The sequence below is a fragment of the Poecilia latipinna genome, unplaced genomic scaffold, assembly GCF_001443285.1.
Source record: "Poecilia latipinna isolate Pla-1442-1.1 unplaced genomic scaffold, P_latipinna-1.0 Scaffold209, whole genome shotgun sequence".
Classification (NCBI taxonomy): domain Eukaryota; kingdom Metazoa; phylum Chordata; class Actinopteri; order Cyprinodontiformes; family Poeciliidae; genus Poecilia; species Poecilia latipinna.
Window position 1 is genome coordinate 256,094 of NW_015112825.1, and position 22,632 is coordinate 278,725.

The following is a 22,632-nucleotide window of genomic DNA, read 5'->3' on the forward strand; positions in this document are numbered from 1 at the left end:
AAGGATTTACAACAAAACATTCAAACCAGCAATTGTCCCCTGCAATCTGTTTTAATTACCATCTTATGTACACCCTCTGGGACAAGCAAGATTCTTTGGATGACTTTTCAGAACTACAAAGTATGTGAAAATAAAATCACGCACAAAGGCTGAACTCTGAGCTGCAATTAGAAAGAGGACATTGCACATGGTGCGGAGTCCAGGTTGTGTAAAAGCTGTCTCATCAATCTCAGTCTCTGGGTGCAAATGTCCCCATCTTTTGGGATTAGATAAAAAAGTAATTTTAAAAAAAGTAGTGGTGCAAAAAGATGCATACAGCAAACTGCATGAAGACACAGGTTTTAAAAAGCTGTTTTTTCTCGGAATGTGACAACAAGCACACTTTCTGTGTGTGCAGAAAAAGTTACCTCTGAGTATGGATTGCGTATTTGAAGTGAAACTTCAACCCAATGAAAATATAACATGCAAAAGAAAATAGTAATGATAAACAAATATTTAAAACCGATCTGTGCATTGACTTTAAGGAAATAGAATTTCCAATGGTGAGAAGAGATCTGCATGTCTGATCTGTTTTCTGTACAGTGATGAAAACAAAATTCGACACGCAGCTGCTGATTGTCCTTCATCTTTATTTTAACAAAGGTCCTTTTTAGAATCCTTAAAAAAAACATCTACAAGATACAAATCTTTGCTTGTGTTTACAATTCCCCCAGAAGAAGGGATCCAAAACCTGAATTGCAACATTGCAGCAGAGCTAGTCTCCAGTTACATTTTCTGCAAAGCTAAAGAAGGAGGAGCTCTCCCTCCTCTGATTTCTTCGCTCATGCAGACTTTGACTTTACACTCACACAATGCTCTCTTTCATGTTTTAACCCAAACTCAATCCCAGGCCCTGCGATGAACTGTGGAGTCCACAGAAGCGGATCAACATCATCATGAAGCCCGCCTTTTTGGGTTTGACTGGGGCCAATTGCGTCTCCATTGTGACACCCGCCTCCCCCTGGCCCGCCCCCCGACACATCATGAGCACCTCCCCCGCCCCCACCGCCCTCAACAGGAATAAATACAACTCTTCACCCACTTTCTGCCTTCTTCATCACCATCGCGATCAGCCCAGGGAGGAAAAAGGAGGCCGTCTGTCACTTCAGCTGTCGACGCAGTTTGACAAAACACTCAAGTGAGACTCGTTTTTATTTGGTCAATTGAGAAATTTGTGAGGATTGTTCAGAACGTGACTAGTTTCTGCAGCACTGCTACATAGTAAGTGGGTTTGGTCTGCATGCGACTTTGCACATATTGGCTGGTAGAGGTGCTTTGTTGTTAACTGCTAATAAACAGAAATGTTTAAATTTCCTTTCAAATATGAATTTGCATTGATGTTTTTATTCTGACACGGTGGTAGGCGAAAAGAAATCAAGTGCAAAAGTATTTGCGCAAATATCATTTGGCGGAAGTTATTGTATTGCATGTATATTATCAAGATCTTAGCTGTAGTGCATTGTTTTGCTGTCATTGCTCTGCAGAAAAAAAACGTTGGTCAACCTGTTGCAAAGTGAACTATGAACTCAGGTTGCATAGCTAAACAGAATAACGTATCTGTTTTGAAGGCCAAAGTTCAATCATGCAGACCAAATATTTAACTGGAGAGGTGGTGCAAGAAAAGCAGGATGTGTAATAGCAGCCATTTGCCATAAGATGTGAAAATGCAATGTGTTTTCCTCTCTCACTGTAAAATTTTAAGTTGATTTTAATAATCCGCTATGGTTCTCCAAGGATGACCCATCAGTTCCCAGCCCTCTCTCCGGAGCAGAAGAAGGAGCTCTCTGACATTGCTCAGAGGATCGTCGCTCCAGGAAAGGGAATCCTGGCTGCGGACGAATCAACAGGTTGGTCTCGGTCTTGGTTGAGGTTCTGGCGCAGGGAGCGACTGCAAGCTGGTCATGTGCGACTGAAAATCTACGCTCCTCCCTCAAGGCACCATGGCGAAGAGGCTGCAGAAAATCAATGTGGAGAACACGGAGGAGAACCGCCGCTGTTTCCGGGAGATCCTTTTCTCATCTGACCCCTCCATTGCCAACAGCATCGGCGGGGTCATCTTCTTCCACGAGACGCTCTACCAGAAGTCAGACAGCGGCAAACTCTTCCCCCAGGTCGTCAAGGAGAAGGGGATTGTCGTTGGGATCAAGGTGAAGAGATCTTCATGCAAACTTCTGAGACCGTTAATAAAAGAGTGTTGGCAATTTTTTTTAGATTTTACTTACTATTGTGTGATTAATTGACATAGGTAGACAAAGGCACAGCTGGTCTGAATGGAACAGATGGAGAGACCACCACCCAAGGTAACTACCATTAACACATATACTTTGGTTTGCATATTTCTAAAAAAAAACAAACAAAAAAAAAAAACGATTCAGAGTGAGATGTTTTGTGCCTTTTTAGGTCTTGATGGCCTGTCGGAGCGGTGTGCCCAGTACAAGAAGGATGGCTGCGACTTCGCCAAGTGGAGGTGTGTGCTCAAGATCTCAGGCGGCTGCCCATCAGCTCTCGCCATTGCAGAGAACGCCAATGTTCTTGCCAGATATGCCAGCATATGCCAGCAGGTCTGTGTCGCAGTTTTAGCTGCAGTAACGGACAGCAGACAAACCTAGATGTCATTAGTTTTAACCCTGTCTTCTCCAGAATGGCCTGGTGCCCATCGTGGAGCCAGAGATCCTGCCTGATGGTGACCACGACCTGCAACGCTGCCAGTATGTCACAGAGAAGGCGAGTGTGACATAAAGCACACCATCTATATATTAATTACATGACATCAATGCCCATTCATGTTGATGTGTATGTATTTATCTGCAGGTCCTGGCTGCTGTGTACAAGGCTCTGAATGACCACCATGTGTACTTGGAAGGAACTCTGCTGAAACCCAACATGGTCACCGCTGGACACTCCTGCACTAAGAAATACACCCCCCAGGATGTCGCCTTGGCAACAGTAACCACCCTGAGGCGCACTGTACCCGCTGCTGTGCCAGGTAAGCCTTCTGCAGCTGATTCCTCCAACCACAAGGAATCAGGTTAAAGGAATATTTTAGGATTCATGAAGTGAGGTTCTTGTAAAAAGTTAGAAGCAACAGATCTCTCTCTCTCTCTCTCTCTCTCTCTCTCTCTTTCTCTCTCTCCCTCTCTCATTTAGTCTAAGTCCAGATTAGTTTAAACTAGTTGTTAGGTTTAGATTACATTTTTATTTATAGAGAAGAAAACTATTTTCACCTTGTAGGTAGACAGAATTAGGTGCACCACCAAGGACTTTCTCATAGAAAACAACTGATGAAAGTAAAACAACAGGAAAGTTGCCTTCTCCTGGAAAAAATATTAACTGTTTGTAACATTTAAATAAAACCTTACTTTAACATTTTAACTGCAAATTGTGCTTCTTTTCTGCAACCTTTCCAGGCATCTGCTTCCTTTCTGGAGGCCAGAGTGAGGAGGAGGCCTCCCTCAACCTGAACGCCATCAACCAAGTTCCCCTCCACCGCCCCTGGAAACTGACCTTCTCTTACGGCCGAGCACTCCAGGCCTCCGCTCTTGCAGCCTGGGTGGGCAAAGACGCCAACAAGAAAGCTGCGCAGGAGGCTTTCTTCACCAGGGCGAAGGTGAGCCTCAGACACACAGGAAGCCTTTGATGAGTTCCCAGTCATCAATTAGCCATTCTGGACTTTAAATATTTCTTATCTGGAATTACTCAATTTTACACAGTTTCGTGAATGATTGATTTCTCAAAATCTTTCCGTCCGTTAGGCCTTGCACTCAGGTGGCGCATGCAACTTGGCTGATCATTAATGCTACTGTTTGACTTTGCCCTTCTCTCCTCTCCTCTGTTCCCATTAGATCAACGGCCTGGCCTCCAAAGGAGAGTACAAGCCTGCCACCCCAGCCAGCCAGGCTGCTATGCAGTCCCTTTACACTGCCAGCTACGTCTATTAAATACTATGAACACTAAAAAAAAAAAAAAAATACACGTGGACCAAATGTTGATGTCCCCCCTGCATCACCAATAACAGCGTAATGTTGAGCTATTGTTGATAAAAGTTGATAACATCAAAAGGAAATAAATTGAAAATTCCAAAATATGTGACTTTTTGACTTTCTTTTTGGTTGTCCAAATTTTAGAGCCACAACTATTACTAGATAAAGTTACATACTATTATATCTCTTTTTTTTTTGCTGATGGTATGACAACTGTTAGGGCGTCTACTGGAAATTTACATTGTACAATACAGATACAAAAATGATGCAAAGACATGCTGATGCATATTTTATTTTTTTTAATACATCTGTGTACTTATAAGTCAAATTTATTTAAGCAAATTTTTTAAATCAGTTAATGCAGTAAAGTTAATTCACAGTTATAATAAAAAAAATAATCTGATTAAAAATGTGAAGCTGGTCACCATAAAAGCTGTTCAAATTTTTACAGGATTGAAAACTAAAGCAAGTGGTTAACAGCAGTGAATAAACACTTAACTAATAATATTCCATTTTTAAAAAAAATATATTGTTAATCTAATATTACTGATGTGGTGTAAGTGGTCATTTTGTAGGTTAAATTTAGATACAATGAAAAAGTTTCACTTTTCTATCTGGCATTAACCAGTCAGAGCGTCTTCCAAGAGTATTTATACCCCTTGAGCCTCCTGAGTTTTTTTTTTTTTTTTTTGGCATGTTACAACCATAAGCCTCTGATTATTTTGTATTATTTGTGATATGCCAACACAGCAATGCAATGCATAATTATAACGTGGAAGATACCTGGCCTTCGAACCTTTCTTTAAAAATCACCAAATTTTGAACGAGTCCACCTTCATATAATTTAAACTCAGCACAAACACAGATTTTCTGTTAAGACCTCAGGAGGTTTTAGAGAAAGGTATCCCTGAAAATGGAAAGAAAGCAACTGCAAACCCACCAAAATATGACTGTTCGTATAAACGTATACTGTACATGACATTGTTAAAAACACCTGAAGTGAACAAAACAGTGTTATGTGAGTGCAAAGGATAGTAATGAAGAACGTTGGTCCTAGGTCAGTTTTTCTTCACTCTGGGGATGCATCACAAAATGCTGTACAATAATCTGAAAACAAAAAACAGGAATGAGTGACAAAAACTCAACAGCTGACAGACAGCAATGTGACCAAACTATGTTTTCTTATCACAATTATGTTAAGTTTCTTCTATCTTTCATTTATTTGCTATAGTCAAATGTCAGTTCAATTTGATTTTTTGACAAACTGTTTGCCTCATTGTGTACGTAATAAAAATACATTTTATTTCCCTGTTAGTCGAGATAAAAAAATATATAATTTTCCAAAATATAGACTGTGGACTCAAAGAAATTTAGACCTTTGATAGATTTAAACATCGCTTTAGAGTTTATTATAGAAAATGAAGTTTGTGAAATACAATATTCTATAAGATGCCACTGTAAAAATAAAAATCAATCTCTTGCAAAATGCACACTGTTTCTTATTTGTGAATTGATTAATTATTGAGATGCAGATTGTTCACTGATTAAAAAAAAAGATGTATGACTTTTTCATATTAAGTCGCACAGGATGCAATTTACATTACATAATTGCACAGGCAAATAAAGCCATTGCATTAAAATGTATTTTCACAAACCAAGAACAAGTAACATAAATAAAAGGTTGTGTCTTTAGATAAGAAGATGTACATTTTCTGTGCCAAAAAATAACGGTATGCATTTTAAACACTATAAAATTTGACTGGATTGGATTAACAGTTTAAATAATTAAAGCCTAAATTGATTAGAAATGTAAACTTAACTTTGAGTTCAGCAGCAACTCAAAGTAGATAATTAAAAATGGAATCACATAATCACAATACTGACTAGTAACTCATAGTGTGATGTAATTAATCATCTTGTGCTTTAAATCAAGCTACAGTGAAAACATTTTCAGTGGACACAAAGTATTTCCTTCCACTAATGAGTGCATCAGATAAAATTCTGTATCATTTTAGTGGTTTTGAGATGATATAAGGGTAACTGGAGACTTTTGTCACGTTAAAGCTTTTTATTTAAACTTTGATTGGAGTCAAATACTCTCCTTTTATATTTACTCTCAGTTTAAATCTGAACTCTGGCCATGGTTGCTTCAAAATGTTGGCATCTTGTGCAAGCGACCACTATGACTAATTTTCAGTTTCCAAAAGGTTATCATCTTTTTGAAATATTATACTCCACTCATTATTAGTTACTCTGCAGAGGCTCAGCATTGAAAGGTAGAACATGAATTTTAGCTTTTCATTTTTTAAATGGCACAACACCGAAGAACATATTACCTGACTTCTCGTAGATCTTAACGCGTAACCTGCGAGGGCGCTCAAGAAGATAAGAAATGCTGATACAAGCAGAGAAGATCCAAGCAAGATTCCTTCCACCGAAATAAATGCCACCTGCGGTTAAAAAAACATAGCTGTAAAATATTAAATCGGGGTTTTATTCACTCAAACATTATAGCAAAGACAAAGGAGGAAGAGAGTAAACATGAAGCTCACCAGATGGTTGCCGTAATGCCAAATACGCCACGTGTAGGAAACGATTAAGGGTATCCTTTGTGATATGGTGACAATAATGCCCAACAGAGAGACCACATACAGGGCCAGGCATGAGGTCACCTGTGTAGTCAGATTACAAAGACAACTGAGTTTAATTACGAAAGATTGTATGGTCAGTAATAAAGTTGGGCAAAAGTGTATTTAAATCTTAAAACCAGGGATTTTATATATATATATATATGTATATATATAAAAAAAATCAACAGGCTTACCATCTTCTTGGATGGATGTAACTCAGTGTAGATAGATAGGACTCCACATGTAATGAACTTCAAATACAAACATCCACATCAATCAAAAGATCCAATCATTTTCTGCTACAGAATTACTTATCCAGTTCCATCCATAGGCATATCATGCAATGATAGCTGCTTTTGCACTGAACAGGGGAGTTGCACCTATTGTTTCCTGAAGTAGCTGGGTCATGCAGCAGCTGTGCTGTGCATGTATACTTTAGCTGGAGAATGAGGTTGTTTTTTGTTTTTTTAGTTTTCTTTTGTGTTTTTTTTAAAGTTTGCGACAACAATGAGGTAGTTTTGAATGATTCTGCAAAGTCTACTGATGTTCTTGTATCGCATCATGGGAGAAACAATCACGAAAGAACAAAAATTCAATATTAGAGCGTAACGTGTCTGTTTATTTGTCAAGGGCGCCATCTGCTGGATAAAAAGTTGCCATAAATCCTTAAAATAAATAAATAAATAAATAAATAAATAAATAAATAAAAACATTTTAAAAAGAAATATAACAATTAATTTATTGTTATAAACTATGTTTTAAAAATAAATAAATAAATAAATAAATCTATTTGTCTAAGCTCATTATAGTCATGTGATTTGGATCTCATGTCCAACTCTTTTATTTCTAATAACTGCACAGTATTTTCTGTTCTAATTAGAATCATTATTATTAATAAAATTATTGTTGTTATAATTAATCTTGTTTTATATATATACTGTTTTTAACACTTTAAGAACTTCTTTTGGGAACCTTTGTACCTGATGCTGCTGTTACACCTGAATTTCCCCTTTGCTGGACAATAAAGGCTGTTTCTATTTTCTATTGTATTCTATTAATTCTATCAAATGGTATTTGAATACAAAGCGACTAAAAGTACAAATGTACCAAATGTTGAAGACACTGAATATTAAGTAGTGTTTCTAGACAAATAATTGTCTTACAACAACATTTATGAAAAGCTTGCATGCATATATGTGAAGGTTTAAGCCACCTTAAATGTCCAATTCAGAAATCTGATGCCATTTTTTTTGCATGTCACAATGTTATGGCTTAAATTTGTACATCAGAATTTAATGAGATATTTCAATAAAAAATGTAAAGCAAAATTGTTTAGCTTAAAAATAAGCTGCACAATTTTTGCTTTGATTTCTGTATCAAAATAACACAGACCAATAAATGACCACTTTTTCTCTTATTTCCTATTTCTTATTTCACTCCAAGCTCCACTCCAAAAGGGGCAACCCTGTGGACTTCATATTTAAGACAAAGAATGTAAACAGTGCTCAAACCTGTTTGAGCATGACACACACATTTTTTTTAATTAAAATTCAGATAAAAAAAAAAAAAAAAGAATGAACTTTTTATTAAATGCTTCAAGCAAAACAAATAAACTATTTCAAAACAACTGCAGACTTTGTTGTATCATATTTGATATGTTACACTTTTGCTGCCAAAATAAAAACATTTTCCCCTCGTTTTGTATTATATGAAAAATGCACAAAATAGAAGAAGCAATGTTAATTGCTCAATATATGAGGTCAGAAATTAAATGTGTGTATATATATATATATATATAGTTGTATATATAAGTTGTATAAACAAGGTTTGCTCTTGAGTTTTAGCATTTAAAAACATACACACCAGAGTTCCTTGCCAGAAGGGAATATATATTCTGAGTGAGGTATCCCAGTCATTGCCAACCATCACAAATCCCATCACAACCTCGGCGCAACCAAACATCAGAATCACAATCTGAAAAAAAAAATCCAAAACAAATATTCAGTCAGTGTGCACAGTTGTACATGAATTTACACCCACTCCCTGTTTCTTCACGACGAGATGAATTTACCCCAAAGCTTCTGGGTTGTTTTCGGACAAAACGGTGCAGAGGTTTGCTGGACAACAACAGGCTCTCATCTATCTTCTGATTCTCATTTTCTCCTGTTGGTCTCTCCATCACAGTTGACTCGGTTTCCTCCTCCATTGCCAAGCTGTTACACAACTGCGTCGTACTGTAGCGGAAAGAGAGCAAGGATTTGTTGTACCGGTCTTGTAACATACTCGTCCAGCATGGAAGTACTGTAAAAGGCAGGAAAACGAAATACGACACCTACTGCGCACAGAACAGTAATAAACAGCCAGAAAGAATGCATTAATTGTGATACAAAACACGAAGTAACTCACCAAGAGGTCAATATAAGATGTGGTGTGTAAGACGACAGGAAGGGGATGTTGTTGTTGAGCACCAGAGGAAATCAAGAAATTTGATTTCTCCTTTTTTTTTTTTTTCCCCAACAAGAGGAGGGGCTTCGTGCCGTTCACTGCTAAGCCTGAACAGTATGTAAGACCACAACAATCAAAACTACAACCCAATAAATAAATAAATTAAGTTTAATTTCTTTATATTTTTCATGGTTTAAACAAATAAAACAAAAACTTTATTTCGTGAGAGATTAAAAACAACATGTTTGTTACATTAAAGTATGGTGATTGCCAGATAATCTATGGTATCTTAATTTTGTGACTAAAATATTAATTCAAGACCGAAGCTGTCAAACAGATAGTTGGTTTTTTTTTTAGGTGTGAAGAAAAACATATGTACACCAAAAGAAAAAAAAATTCTGCTTGGTTGAATGGAGAGAAAGAAACGATTGCAAAATAAAATCAAGAAAGAATGAAAGGGAAAACACAAGTTACTCTAACAAATAAATTACTAACTGTAAGTTTATCTGTTGGCAAAAAAAAAGTAACATATTCTGACTATACCGTAGCTTGTTAACGCTTTTATCCAGTAAACATGCGTCATTTTTAATGTGGATAACATGGCTTACTACCCGAGTGGCAAACAAAAACCCAAAGGTATTATTTTAGTTGAGCCCAAATTAGTTTTTGTAGATAACTCACATGTGAAGTCGATGTTTTTGAGCTCTCCATGAAAACATGGATACATTGTACATGGTTTATTGCTCTGAAATTGGTATCTGATGCACACTACACGAAATTAAAGGGCCCTACAGATTTATGTAGAAATTGCCTTTATACACAGTTTTCTTACTCTTACTCATCCTTCTGGTATTTAGAAAATATAAATAATTCTGTTTTTTTTCTCACTGTCAGACAGTGAGAAAAAAGTTACATTTATTTTTATACAGTTTATGTTAATATCTGGTTTCTGCTACTGGAAAGGATCGTAAACTATCTTATAGATCAGAGCAATGCAGACAGTAACACAGAGTTTTCTTTTGTGAAACTGCAAGAAGGAACTCTTGTGAATAAAAAGAGGAATAGTGAAATTCTGACGTATTTTCCTCTAAGGGCTAACAGACTAAAACTATGAAACTCTAAAGGGAGTCGTTACTCATGAGAAAACTATTGCTCTATGTAAATCATTTGTTTTTTTGCCTGAAAATGTCATTTTTTTTATTTTGCTGACACCAAAGGTTTTACGAAATGAAATAAAACTGCAGTCAGATTAAAGATCGATATGCACATGAAACTAATTTAAAAGTCCTTAATGACGTGCTTAAACCTCAGTTTTTGCAGTTTCTCCTTTCACAAATCACTTAAAATGGGAGCCAATTAAAATGCTTTCCAGGAATTTCTTGAGGTCACTCAACAGTTCAATCCCTTTTCTCCTTTGGCCAGCTCATGTCATTTTGTAATCCGGAGTGGCGAAACAGAAGGAACAGTGCTGTTGTATCTGACGTCTTGGACATCTGTGTGGTGGCGCTTAAAGATCTGATTTGTGTCGTATGCACCGTGTGAATTTCCCTCCAAGTTATTTGCTTATTAAACCGTCTCAAAGCTCTTTATAGCTCTGTTGTCTGCTCACGTCTTTCTACCACACTTTTACCTTCTACTCAATTTTCTTCAATAATGCACTTTTGTGGCTTGGCTGCCTGGTGGAGGGAGTCAGTGACTGCCCACAGTGTCCAAGCAGCCATTTTCCTCCATGAGCATGGAGACAGTGATATCACCATCACAAAACATATCTATATTAAAAATTGTTGGTCTTGTGTAACATCTTGAGAAACCGGATTTGGGGTTTTCAAAAGCTGTAAGTCGCAGTTAACAAAAATGAACAGATATAAATTATAAAATCATATCAGTTTGGGAGCAATAAATCTATAGAATAAGTTTAGTTTCTCTTTTATTACAATTTACTTAAATATATTACCTTTATTATATGAAAATGTATTCATTAGTACATTGCTAACTGGGGATGTAGATACATTACACCGAGTATGCTGTACCAGCACAGAAACACATTGTAGAAAAAGCTAATTTCATAAACTACGTATCAGATTTTGTCAAATCTTCATGGATTTGACAAATTGTGCAGAGCAAAAAAATAAACGTGTACAATTCATTATTTAGAAAAAAAACACATAAATATTAAAAATCTACACTTAAAAAGTAAGTGTAACCATTTGATAACATTGTAGAGGCTGTAGAATATAAAACAAGACAACTTGTTAAGACAAATCACTCAACATCCTTCCTTTTCTTTCAGTTGTCCTGGGATTGGGTCGGGTTGAACCAGTAACGTTTTCCACCTACAACACAAAAAGCTTATATTGTTATGATGTAACCCCAACAAACACAAGCAAGTCAAAGTAAATAAAGGTTATTTCATACTATTTTTCGGTGAGTATGTGCTGCTCCAGGAGGTATGTTGCCCTTCGCCTCACCTCTCCATCGCTGTTGTACTGAATGGCTTCTAGAACTGAAAGCCCACCGTGGCTGACAAACTGCTCTGCTATCTGGAGGTAATAACAGGCTCATTTAACAAAGCCAAACACTGTTACAGCAGCTTAGCAAAAGCGAAATGTTTTGGCATTTTATTAGGCCCTGCATACCTGCGGACAGCTAACGATTATCATGAACAGGACCTCCAGACTCAGAGTCACCACGTTTTGGTCGGCCATTTTTAGAGTAGCAGTGAGGGCAGACAGCAGTCCAAGCTCCGCCAGCCGGACGCAGAACTCCTTTTTCTTATGGGCAACGTTTGCTAAAACCCTTAGAACCTAAATGTAACACAAACAACGTCTGTTATGTGTTGGACAAGAAGGAGAAGGTAAAATAAATATCAGCTGAAGGCTTTAGTTTTTGCTGACCATAGTATTAATGCCTTGAGAAAAAGGAAGAAGCTCCAACAGTCTCGGCACCAAGTTTAAAGTTAAGAGAGCAGAACAAGATTCTGTGGAGTGGGCTGGAACAGAGAGGCGAGAAACACACAGATTAAAATCGACCAGCAACTAAAGGATTTGATGCTTCTGATTTATTCCAAACATTTCTAGTAATTTCTTGATAAACTGTTAGCAACATTGCAAGTGATTAAATACATTCAGATGTGTAAAGGATGATAGGACACATTTCTTCTATTTCACAACAACCGCCGCCGCCTGGATATTTCCGGCTGCTTAGATCTTAGGAAATATGTCGTTTTTTTTGCTTAGTCTACTGTTCTCGCAAAGGCTTTACACATTTTGTCACATTACAACCTCAAGTTCCAATGTATTTCATATAGATTTTAACTAAATAACTAAGGAACAAAACATCACAATGACAGATGCATATCTTTTTTCCTTTTTGTTTATACAATTAAAAATCTGTAAAGTGTGGCATGCATGATAAGAATAAATAATTTTGTGTAAAATAATGCAATTGCAAAAAGTTGCTTTTGTGCAAAGCTTAGTAAGTTATATCGCAAATAATATATCTAATCACTTTTAAGGACAGCTGTGGACCTCGACCATGACTCCTGTCCCTCGTGATGAAAATTTCCTCACCGCATGATGTCGACACCCTCATGTTCCTACATTGGGGATGGTACATTCAGGATGATACAAGGGGTTAGTGTTATTTTTTGTGTCAAACTGAATACTGAACTCTGTGGCTTTTTAAATAACAGATTTCTTCTTCTTTCCACACTCTCGTAAAGGCCAGATTTGTGGTGTGCACAATTAATAGTTGTCATGTCAACAGACTCTCCCACGTGATCTGTGGCGCTCGGCAGCTCCTTTACACATCTGACTGCCTCTCTAACGTTCTCATTTTACGAGGATGACCATGTCTTGAAAGGATCACAGTTGGGCTATTCTCCTTCCATTTTTGGAGACGATTAAATAAACAATGCTCCCAGAGATGATAAAAGCTTAGAAAAAAAGTTAAATAGCCAACCCATGCTTTAAAGTTCTCCACAACTTTATCTGAGAGAGCTCGGAGACGGCTCATACCTGTGAGGTTGTTGAGGACCCAGGCTGTCTCTTTGGCAAGGGCTGGCAGAGTGTGGAGGAGGGCAACAACAAGTTCACACAGCGGCGCCACCAGATCAACACCACCCAGCTGAGAGTGGAGAGCTTCAGCAGGGCAGGACGACAGGAGGTTTCCAACGCACCTCAGCAGGGGACACACAAGCTACAAAGGATATTTTTGACTCATCAGTTATAACAGGACAAACTTGGATACATTTGAGTATTAGAAATAAAAACAAAAGTTCACCAATTACCAAAAAGGCTACTTTAAATCTGTTTCTTAACTGACATGCAAGAAAGAATATGATGCACTTTTTCAATTAAACTAACAGTGATGTCCAGTTTGTCTTGAGAAAGATTTCAAATATAAAAAAAAATTATAGTACAATAGGACAAAAGGAAAAAATTAACATGAAAAGGATCCAGTATAAAGTGACAAGTGACAGCATAAAAGCCTAAAAGTAAGAATTTACACACCAGCTCCAAGCCTTGGTCAGTGTTTCCGTCAGCCACAGCACCACCTAGCGACACTAACAAGGAACAGCACTGCCTCAAGGCCCCTTGCGCCAAAAGCTCTCTGTGATCCTCAGAGCTGCTAAATGCAAGTTTGAGAAAAGACAGAAAACAAATATTACCACAAGTAAAAACAAATGTGCAAAGATAAAAACACAAACAAAAAAAACAGTGTCTGAATATCAAAGCTTTCACCTGGATGTGAGGGAGTGCAGACACCATGCACACTCGATAGCTGGAGCCAGACCAAAATCAGGGTCAGGGGTCAGAACTGATAGCAGCTGTGAAGGTAAGCTGGAGGCCAGGACTGTCCTGCATGCACACAGTAAAACTAATCAGCTCTAACAGATGTGTTAAAGAGTAATGTTGTTCAGAACTTGTAATTTTCCAAGAGGAAAGTGATGCCTTGAGCGTACTGACGGGATAACTTTCTGCGCTGCGTCTTTGCTCTGCAGAAGCTGAAAGAGGGCGAAGCCTGCAGCTTCCACCACTGCCAGGTTATGTCTGTGGTTCTGAAATGTCAAATGAAAACAGACTTTTTTTTAATTTACACATTTTCCATCTCGAAATTTCACGTGTGGCTTTTTCCACAATTTGAATTTCAGAGATTTTACAGGCCTTTAAATATTTAAACATTTCTCTATCAAATTTGAAATAGCGTAATTCATCAGTTTGGCAAAGAAAACTGGTTTATTTATGGCAACATTAAAAATATATACTGCTCAAAAAAATAAAGGGAACATTTCACTTTAATTTTGTGTGTGGCTCCAAATCCAGGCCTCCATTGGTTAATAAATTTGATTTCCATTGATGATTTTTGTGTGATTTTGTTGTCAGCACATTCAACTTTGTACAGAACAAAGTATTCAATGAGAATATTTCATTCATTCAAATCTAGGATGTGTTATTTGAGTGTTCCCTTTATTTTTTTGAGCAGTGTATATAACACTTCTGTTTGTCTAGACTAAATTACCAAACTCTAAATGCTTATTCTTTAAAGCTCAAACTGCATTTTTTTTTACACTTGAAATCTGTTTGAAAAAACCCCACATTATTATTATTACTTTTAGAGGGTTTTGAAAACTTATTTTCTTCTTTATTAGATAAAAAAATACTGTTTTTAAATTAATTTGCAAATCATACAACTAAGAAGAAAAATGAATGAAGGATAATTTACAGAAAAAACAATATGTAAAGAAAAAAAATAATGGATATAACTCAAGTATGTCATCCCAGGAAGAATTTTCTTCTTTAAGCAAATTTTTAAGGAAAGTACATTTTGCCTCACTTACCCAGACTTGGAAAATTAAATGATAAAAGCAAGTTCCAGACTTTTCCAAACTCTCTAATTATTTCACTGATGCAAAATCTAACGAACAACTGAATAATTGTTGATACAAAGCAATATCTATCAATTTCAAAATAATGTATTTGTAAAGCTCTTTTGAGATTTTTTTGCACGTCATTTCTGGTTCAAACACAAACAGGTTTTTTCATATTGTTTTTTTGTTTTTTTTCCCCAAATGTGGTTTGATGCTCTTAAAGGTTTTTGCACAAATATATAAACAGAAATTACTCCAGATCCAGTTACTTTTCCATCACTATTTGTAGCTCACCTGTATGCAGCCGGCCAGTGCTGGGATGACTCCCTGGGCCAGAAGCCTCTCTTTTACCCTCTCGCTGTCCGGGCATATATTCCCCAGTGTGTACAGACACAGCTCCTGTGCAGACAGAATCGTGCAGAAACTCTAGACACTGTCTCTTTAATAACATGATGCTACTAACAAGGAACATGTGAGATGGACGAAGACCCACTGTGAACTTGGTGCTCTGGCCTGACAGGTATGTGAGCAGATAGGGAGTAGCGGGCAGACAGGCGGACGCGACGCTGGTGTGGGGGGAGTGAGAGAGCTCATGAAGACAGCGAACAGCCTGCAGACGGCAGCGAGCGTCAGAGCCGGTGAGGAGGCCGACCAGCAGGTGCATGCTGTTCTCCAGCCTGATGGGACACGTCCACACACACACACACACACACACACACACACACACACACACACACACACACACACACACACACACACACACACACACACGCACACACACACACACACACACACACACACACACACACAGTTTATCAGAGGTGAAATTGACTGAATTCACTTTTTATGGTGATGGATGTTAAAAACATACTTGATGAAGGTGAGTTGAGCTGATGGGTCACGCAGAGCTTTACTCAAGGGTCTTAAGAAGGCCTCTTTTTCCGTGCCGCCATGCTGAAGTATTTGGAACAAGGTGACCACATCCTGGGGAGAACGAAAATCTGTATATCCTTATATTGTCAAACTAGGGGCAAATTATCAATCAGAGCTAATGAAACTTACCTGTTCCCCAGGTGCAACCTCCATGGTGTCCTGTTCTTCATCTTCATTAAGAAGGAGCCTCTTGCTCACAAGCTGTCTGTCTCTGCGGGCTTGCCTCAGTGCTGAAGCAGAAAGGACAATAAGACCCCCACAATGCTTTAAAACTCAATTATTTGGGAGTAGCCTATCAGTTTTCAGATTCGTACCACATTTTACATGAATTAAAACAAAAGCTAAAAAACATTTAGCTTCACAACATTTTTAATAAAGTTCATGTTCGGACTTTGACTAAGCCACTGCAACACCTTCATTATTTTCTGTTCAGCACTTATCTTGTACCTTTGCTGCTGCGTTTAGGATTTTTGTCCAGTGTAGTGGCCAGTTTGTGACAATATTTATCTTTCACAGTATCATAGTAACTTCGACTATTGCAAGGTGCAAGAGATAACTAAGCCATACAGAGCCTGAAATTGAACTCTTAGGCTTTTTGTCATTTCTCAACATTGCTTTGATATTGGTGGGATGTTGTTTACTTGGAGTGGCAAAATTAGCAATTGTTCAAATGTTGCTACTTGTAAGCAACTTTTCCCACTGTGGAATTATGGACTCGTTTGAAAATTGCTTCAAACCCTCCTCAGGTCAATCAATCTTTAGTTATTAAGTACCACACAAGAAGGGAGCACATCGCTTTTGTTTTTATTGACGCAACAGTCGTCAATAAAAACAAAACAGTGAGATACACAAGACTGAAGATGCATGGAAACACCATGTTAAAGGGGTGTTGTCTTTTATGAAGAACTGTAGAAACGCATTTGTGTTAATGACATAATTATGATAACACGAGTCATCTTTAATGCTTCTGATGAATTTCCTTCCTGGCATTTTATAGCCTCCGGAGATCAGCAAACTTTCCAAACATCTCCATTAATAAGGTGGCTAAACCTGCAGACGGTCAGTTTGTTAGGTGTAGTGGCTTTCCTTCTTAAATCAAACTAAATAAGTTTGGGTATACTGAGTTTTCCGTACACCCACTGACAGCTGGGTTACCCACTACCAAAAGTCTTACCTCTTTCTTTTTCTCTCCTCTTCGTCCTGAGCTCCTCCAGGCTGTTAGCATGCCCACCAGCTTTGTGGCGAACTTTGTTTAATCTCCACATTTCAGAGGCAGCAAAACGCAGTTTACTATAAAACTACAAAAACAAACTTTCCGTCAGATGTTCAGTTCATATCGGTGTAACCAGGAACTGTAACCATGGCAGTCATGACATCCGGGACTCTTGCTTGCTGCTGTCGTTTCACCTCCCTTTACGGGCTGCATCGCCGCCTAGCGGACGCACATAATGCAACGCTTGAATTTTTAAAAATTTTTTTTAGCTGCTACAGCGACAAGTAGATACATTTGTTGACACCAATGGCAAATAAAAAAAAAGGGGAAAAAGACCAATCTTATGTAAAAGAGTAATTTTTATTGTATAAAAGTAATCTTTTAACACACAAGGGGAACATGTGATTTGAGAAAGCATGATCATTTTGTGGCTAAAAATCCGATGACATATTTTCAGTTCCCAGGGCCTTTGGCAGAGGAACAAGCACACAGTCACAAATTTATACAATATTCTTGACATACCAGAACCAAATACAGAATAATTTCCACATATACTGTAGAAAAATAAATGTTAAAACTATTTACCATGTGCATGTTCTACATGGGACACCAGAAGGAAGATGAGTACAGTCTAATACAAAACTATATTTATTTTGTATTAAAACATTTATGTGCAACGTACACCAAAACCTGCAACAAAATAGTCTTTTAAGATAAAGTTTTCAAAAATACCCTAAACACTAAACAGTTAAAATTTTTATGAATACAAACATGGTAAAAAAATAGTTGAGAGATGTTTTCTTGGCCACAAAATCCTAGTGGCGGAGGAGTGAATAAATATCAACAGATGAGCAAAAATGTACAGGGGCACTTTTTTTTTAAATTGCAGTCCTTGAACTAACATATGAAGTTAACTCTGATCAGAAATTTAATGTAGAAGTCTCCCAGGTGAAAGATCGGACACAAAACATGACATGTAGTAAAAACACACCTTCACGTGGTAAAAAGTACAAATGGTACCAAAATTAAAATGTCCATTTTATTTACAAGTTTTTTTATGCTGACTTTTTAACCCATGTAGTTCTGGTTAGAAATGATGCGTAGCTTCACTCTGAGCCTCGACTGGGTTAAGGAGTCGATTCTTCTCACAACTCTGTCCTCTTGTTTTTCTTTTTCTGTGGAAGATTAACATCAGGGGTTAGTTACAGTTACTGTACATGTATGATTGAACAGTAAAGAAACGGACCATTTTAGAGTTCATTAATCTGCTAATCTCGAGTGTTTTTAGTACCTTTTTGTGGACGTCAGCTGAGTTAGATTGTGTTGTGGAGGCATTTTGCGTAGAAATTTCAGCTTCCTCTGGAGCCTCGTCTGATTTTAATTTGTTTTTCTCTGAAAGAAAATGAAGATGAAGGTAAACAAACTGAAACTGCGCACTGCCATAATCGCATTCTGCTCGTGACTCACTTTTCTTTCTTTTCAGAGGACTTGTGATTTCCAGACTCCCCTCGTCTGTCTCCAATGTAGATTTATTGTTCGTATGATCATCGTCGTCTTTTGGCTTCTCTTCTTCGACTGAATCATTTTCATCAGACTTCTCATTCTTCTTTTTCGCTTTTTTTTCTTGAGCTACTTCCTCTGGGAATTCTTTGCAGCCAAGAGACTCTCTTTTCTTCTTCTTTGATTTCTTTTTCCCACTCATTTGCTCTGAGTTGTATTCGTCTTCAACATGTTCTTCTACTGCCACAGTTTCATGCTCTAAATTTTCCTCCACAAGGCTTTTGTCTTTCCTTTTCTTTGCTTTCTTTCCCTGATCGTTTTGCTCGCCTTTCTTGTCGCCTCCAGCTTCATCTGTACTCGTTATGATTTGCTCTGGATTTGCTTTCAAATCTTCTACCAGTTCTGAACTCCCTTCATTGTAAAGCACCTTTTTCTTCTTCTTCTTTTCTTTCTTTTTATGCATTTCAGCCGAATATTCCTCACTGCTGGTTTTCTCGTTTGTTACCATTTCCTTAGCATTCTCTATTTCTTCAATGTTTTGCTCACCGCTTTCTTCCTCCTCCACACTTATATGTTCTAAATTACCCCCCATATTGTTATTTTCTTTCTTTTTCTTTGGTTTTGTTTTTTTATCTGGTTGTTTGGAATTTTCTTCACCAACAACCATCATTTTCGTGTCTATTTGAGCTAAACCTTCCTCGCTGCTGGATTTGTCTTTTTCCCTCTTTTTTGCTTTCTTTTTCTGTAAGCTTAACTCAGAAATGTTCTCACTGTCACTGCCTCTCTCTTCCATCTGTCCTTCTTTAGTCGTTCTCCTTGCTCCCTCTGTCTTACCAGCATCCTCCTGCTCGGTGATTTCACTCCTCTTCTTTTGTGTCCTGTCTTTTCCATCACTATTTGTCTCATTTTCACTCCTCTCTGTCCGGTCTCCATTTTCCTCCTTTTCTTTCTTTTTCTTCTTCTTCTTTTTCTTGGTTTCATGTGCCATTTCATCTTTGGCATTCACAGGGACCGATGTTTCTTGTAATTGTGTTTGTTTTTCATCTTTCTCAGGAAGTTCGGATGAAACCTGCTTGTCCTCTTCACTTTTTACTCTTTTATTTGGACTCCGCTTGCTCGGGGAGGACACCGGCTCTGGATTTTCTTTCTTGCTCCTTTTTGCTGCGTTCTTCTTTGTCGGCGTTTGTGTCTCAACTTTCTCATTGCCCTGTTCATCCTGTCCAGTTGTCTCACCATTCTGCTGGACGGGAGCGTCGGCTTTGGACAGAGGTTTGGCTTGCGGCTTTCTGGCTCTCTTTTTCTTGGGTTGCGATTCAGAGGTCAGAGCGTTGATGGTCTCCATCTTGGCAATGTCGGCCTCTGCAGAGACACAGCAAACAGAAATTTGGCTGAATGATTCAAACACCAAGCGGGAGTTGAATTTACTTTTTCAGATTTTGTTGTGTTACAACTACAAACTTTAATATATTTTTTTGACATTTTATGACCCAAGATTGAGTCACGCACGCAATCATGTCTTCAAACGGCTCAGGCAAAGTCCACACCTATGCTCCGCGTCCAATCTGACTGCAGTTGAGTTATTTTGCAGAAAACAATCTGATAAACTCATTTCCAGATGCTCAAAGCTGGTAGTAACGCACCCAAATGAAATCTACAGTTGTAATCACCACAAGTTGTACTTCTACAATGTATTGACTCAGGAAGGCTGACCATAAATGCATGCCACACTTTTCAGATTCTTACTTGTAAACAATTTTATTCCTCCCATTTCACAAATTGGTTAAAATGAAGTTTGTGGATGTGACGTGACAAAGTGTAAAACATTTTACCAGGTAGGAATACTTTTGCACAGCGCACAGCAAGAATATTGGCATAGCCAAAACGTACTAAACTTCACAAACACTCTCCCACCTGTCAACTGGTCCAGTACTTTCTTCCACTTCTCTATGTCCAGACTGCTGTCAGAGTCTGATCCGTCACTGGCGGCTTTCTCCGTTGGGTTAGGCTTAGATTTCTTTGCTTTAACACTTTGACTTGGCTTTTCGTCGCTTTTTTTTCTTTTTGCTGGAACAGACTAAAAAAATAAAATAAATATTGATTGAAAATATTGAAGAGGTGACACAGGAGGAGATGAAAGGTTTACCTTCTTTGGTGAAGCTGGGATTTTAGCTGGTTTATCCGTCTTCTTCCTTGGTGAGGCAGCCTTGGCTTAAAACGACAAGCAGACAAAATACGTTCAAAAGGAGCCACATTAATTTCCAAAATATGAATGCCAGTAAGAGAGAAAAATAAAAGCTGCACCTTTAGAGGGAGTCTTTCCTTCTCCTGATTTCGAGCATTTTTCTGATTTCCGACGCCTTTTCTTTTTTGAATCCCTGTCAGGAGTAAAAACAACAGTTTGAGTTCATGTCAAAGCAGGGAAAAATCCCTAGAGATAGTCGTTCTGTTAATTTGATAAAAAAAAAAAAGGCTCACTTTAACCATGATTTGTAGATGTCTAATAAAGAGACTGATGGGTTTGAGTCCCCCTGTAGGAAATAAAAAAACAAAAAAAAAAACAAAGTTAAAACATCAAAATTTTAGTTGAGCACACTGTATTTCAAACTTGGTATCATTTAAATAAAAGCAGTTCTTCCAGTACTCTGTTTTCTTAATACATTACTTATATGTAATATTATAACCCCCCACAGGCTCAAATGCATCTATATTTTGACAAAATTAATCTTTAAAAATTGGCTTTACTGTATTTAATAGATTAAAAATTGAAACCAAGACTAGAAGATCTCAAATAACTAATAAATCTTTTTTTTTTTTTTTTAAATCTTATTGCTCACAACAGAACCCAATCATGACAGACATTGTGCCAACATATTTTGATTGTGGTCTTTTAAATGACACATTCTCAGTTTTGGTATGAGCTTTACCTTCACTGGCACATTTGTTACGTTTTTTGTTGTTGTTTATTTGCTTTTTAAGTTCATCAGATTGTCTTGGAAATAACTCAGAATTTCCATTCTTTCTGGGTAATGGATGAATATTTCTCAACATGACAAAGAGAAATTAACATTTCATTCAAGCGAGGCATGTGGTTGAAAGTCAGGAAATAGAAAAATAGCTGCTCATCTCAGATGTTCAATGTCAATGGTCAGAGTAATCATGAATTATAAATTCTGAACAAAAGAGCTGAACAAGAACACAAAGTTTCCTTAACGAGAAAGTTGATGACGGTAAAAAACTCTTCACAACTGCAGCGTTGTTATTTTAGTGTGTGATTATGCCATTCCAACAACAAATACATTTACAAATATATTTTCCTTGGGTACCAAAAATTAGGGTCAGGCGCTGTATGCCCATAACTTGATTGTAAATGCACACAGCTATTTAACAATAGTAGGAGGCAGCCCAGAAATGTACACAGTACAGATCTGATTGAAACCAGATTATATGAAGGAGTTTCTTTGCTCCCATGTCTTGCACAAGTGTAAGTACTTTTATCAGAAGAAAAATATTGAATAAAAGGTACTTTTAAAAACTTAAGTCTTCATGAAAATTTGTTTTTAAGAACGACTTTCAACTCGCTGTAATTTATCTTATTTCTTTTAAGCAACTTCATACTCCATAGCACCTGAATGACAAATAGTTTTAGGTTCTTAATACAAAAGTAAACACTTTTTTGGGATGAAACTGTTTAGCGAGAACCATTCTTTTAAAAAGAGCTTTTCATTTTGAATAAGTTAAATTTACAGGTTCACGGGTTTTTTTTTTTTATCTTAAAAAGTGATCATTTTCCTTCTTTCCACAGGAAGAAGCTGCAGTGGATCACATACACGGTCATGCAAATCACAGTAAATTTTCTTTGAACAGAATACCCCATGGACATTGCAGAACACCCAATAGGCTACATTTACACAACTGATAATATATAGGTTTTTGTGAACTGGTGTTGTTGAACTGGTAAGACATTATTACAATAACTGCTAAAGAAAATGCAAGAAAGCATTTTTTTTAATCCAAGTAACTATT

The 22,632-nt window shown here is 37.4% G+C and overlaps 4 protein-coding genes across 6 annotated transcripts in view; 1 reads left to right on the top strand and 3 right to left on the bottom strand.

Moving 5' to 3' along the window:
• Positions 1-1,061: 1,061 nt before the first annotated feature.
• Positions 1,062-4,048, top strand: aldob (aldolase b, fructose-bisphosphate). Its single transcript, XM_015031525.1, has 9 exons — positions 1,062-1,177; positions 1,774-1,886; positions 1,975-2,186; positions 2,285-2,339; positions 2,440-2,600; positions 2,680-2,763; positions 2,851-3,025; positions 3,447-3,646; positions 3,882-4,048. The coding sequence occupies exons 2-9, from the start codon at positions 1,775-1,777 to the stop codon at positions 3,975-3,977; spliced, it is 1,095 nt and encodes a 364-aa protein (XP_014887011.1). The 5' UTR covers positions 1,062-1,177; position 1,774; the 3' UTR covers positions 3,978-4,048.
• Positions 4,049-4,303: 255 nt separating this feature from the next.
• LOC106946863 (membrane-spanning 4-domains subfamily A member 4D-like) lies at positions 4,304-9,165 on the bottom strand. Of its 2 annotated transcripts, none has more exons than XM_015031527.1 (7): positions 9,056-9,165; positions 8,721-8,883; positions 8,513-8,623; positions 6,844-6,900; positions 6,572-6,691; positions 6,356-6,469; positions 4,304-5,126 (listed from the first exon to the last, which is right to left on the bottom strand). In XM_015031527.1, the coding sequence occupies exons 2-7, from the start codon at positions 8,853-8,855 to the stop codon at positions 5,073-5,075; spliced, it is 591 nt and encodes a 196-aa protein (XP_014887013.1). In that variant the 5' UTR covers positions 8,856-8,883; positions 9,056-9,165; the 3' UTR covers positions 4,304-5,072. The 2 variants fall into 2 exon arrangements, with proteins under 2 accessions (XP_014887013.1, XP_014887012.1); XM_015031526.1 differs by having other exon boundaries at positions 8,721-8,950; positions 9,056-9,164.
• A 1,839-nt stretch (positions 9,166-11,004) lies between these two features.
• Positions 11,005-17,293, bottom strand: tmco6 (transmembrane and coiled-coil domains 6). 2 transcript variants are annotated; one of them, XM_015031522.1, is made up of 13 exons: positions 17,071-17,293; positions 16,026-16,126; positions 15,835-15,947; positions 15,457-15,640; positions 15,258-15,362; positions 14,062-14,153; positions 13,837-13,953; positions 13,606-13,720; positions 13,111-13,291; positions 11,989-12,083; positions 11,731-11,898; positions 11,510-11,634; positions 11,005-11,427 (listed from the first exon to the last, which is right to left on the bottom strand). In XM_015031522.1, coding segments are annotated over exons 1-13 (1,488 nt in total). In that variant the 5' UTR covers positions 17,162-17,293; the 3' UTR covers positions 11,005-11,426. The 2 variants fall into 2 exon arrangements, with proteins under 2 accessions (XP_014887008.1, XP_014887007.1); XM_015031521.1 differs by having other exon boundaries at positions 13,606-13,723.
• Positions 17,294-17,990: 697 nt separating this feature from the next.
• LOC106946861 (myb-like protein X) overlaps positions 17,991-22,632 on the bottom strand; it is a 9,661-nt gene continuing 5,019 nt past the window's right edge. The window contains exons 3-9 of the mRNA XM_015031523.1: positions 21,085-21,137; positions 20,911-20,984; positions 20,753-20,817; positions 20,521-20,683; positions 18,577-19,968; positions 18,401-18,501; positions 17,991-18,284 (exon numbers count right to left, since the gene is read on the bottom strand). Of these exons, the coding sequence (XP_014887009.1) occupies positions 18,255-18,284; positions 18,401-18,501; positions 18,577-19,951 (1,506 nt within the window). The 5' untranslated portion in view covers positions 19,952-19,968; positions 20,521-20,683; positions 20,753-20,817; positions 20,911-20,984; positions 21,085-21,137 and the 3' untranslated portion in view covers positions 17,991-18,254. The remainder of the gene's footprint in view (positions 18,285-18,400; positions 18,502-18,576; positions 19,969-20,520; positions 20,684-20,752; positions 20,818-20,910; positions 20,985-21,084; positions 21,138-22,632) is intronic.

Bases quoted from the DNA above. Each gene is read 5' to 3' on its own strand.
- aldob (XM_015031525.1), top strand. From the start codon at position 1,775: ATGACCCATCAGTTCCCAGCCCTCTCTCCGGAGCAGAAGAAGGAGCTC. The intron at 2,601-2,679 runs GTCTGTGTCGCA...TGTCTTCTCCAG, and splicing joins ATGCCAGCATATGCCAGCAG to AATGGCCTGGTGCCCATCGT. The intron at 2,764-2,850 runs GCGAGTGTGACA...ATTTATCTGCAG, and splicing joins GCCAGTATGTCACAGAGAAG to GTCCTGGCTGCTGTGTACAA.
- LOC106946863 (XM_015031526.1), bottom strand. From the start codon at position 8,930: ATGTTACAAGACCGGTACAACAAATCCTTGCTCTCTTTCCGCTACAGT. The intron at 6,692-6,843 runs GTAAGCCTGTTG...CTGACTACACAG, and splicing joins TACATCCATCCAAGAAGATG to GTGACCTCATGCCTGGCCCT. The intron at 6,470-6,571 runs GTGAGCTTCATG...TTTTAACCGCAG, and splicing joins GGCATTACGGCAACCATCTG to GTGGCATTTATTTCGGTGGA.
- tmco6 (XM_015031521.1), bottom strand. From the start codon at position 17,161: ATGTGGAGATTAAACAAAGTTCGCCACAAAGCTGGTGGGCATGCTAAC. The intron at 13,292-13,605 runs GTGTGTAAATTC...TATCCTTTGTAG, and splicing joins CTGACCAAGGCTTGGAGCTG to CTTGTGTGTCCCCTGCTGAG. The intron at 12,084-13,110 runs GTATGAGCCGTC...TCTCTGTTCCAG, and splicing joins GGTCCTCAACAACCTCACAG to CCCACTCCACAGAATCTTGT.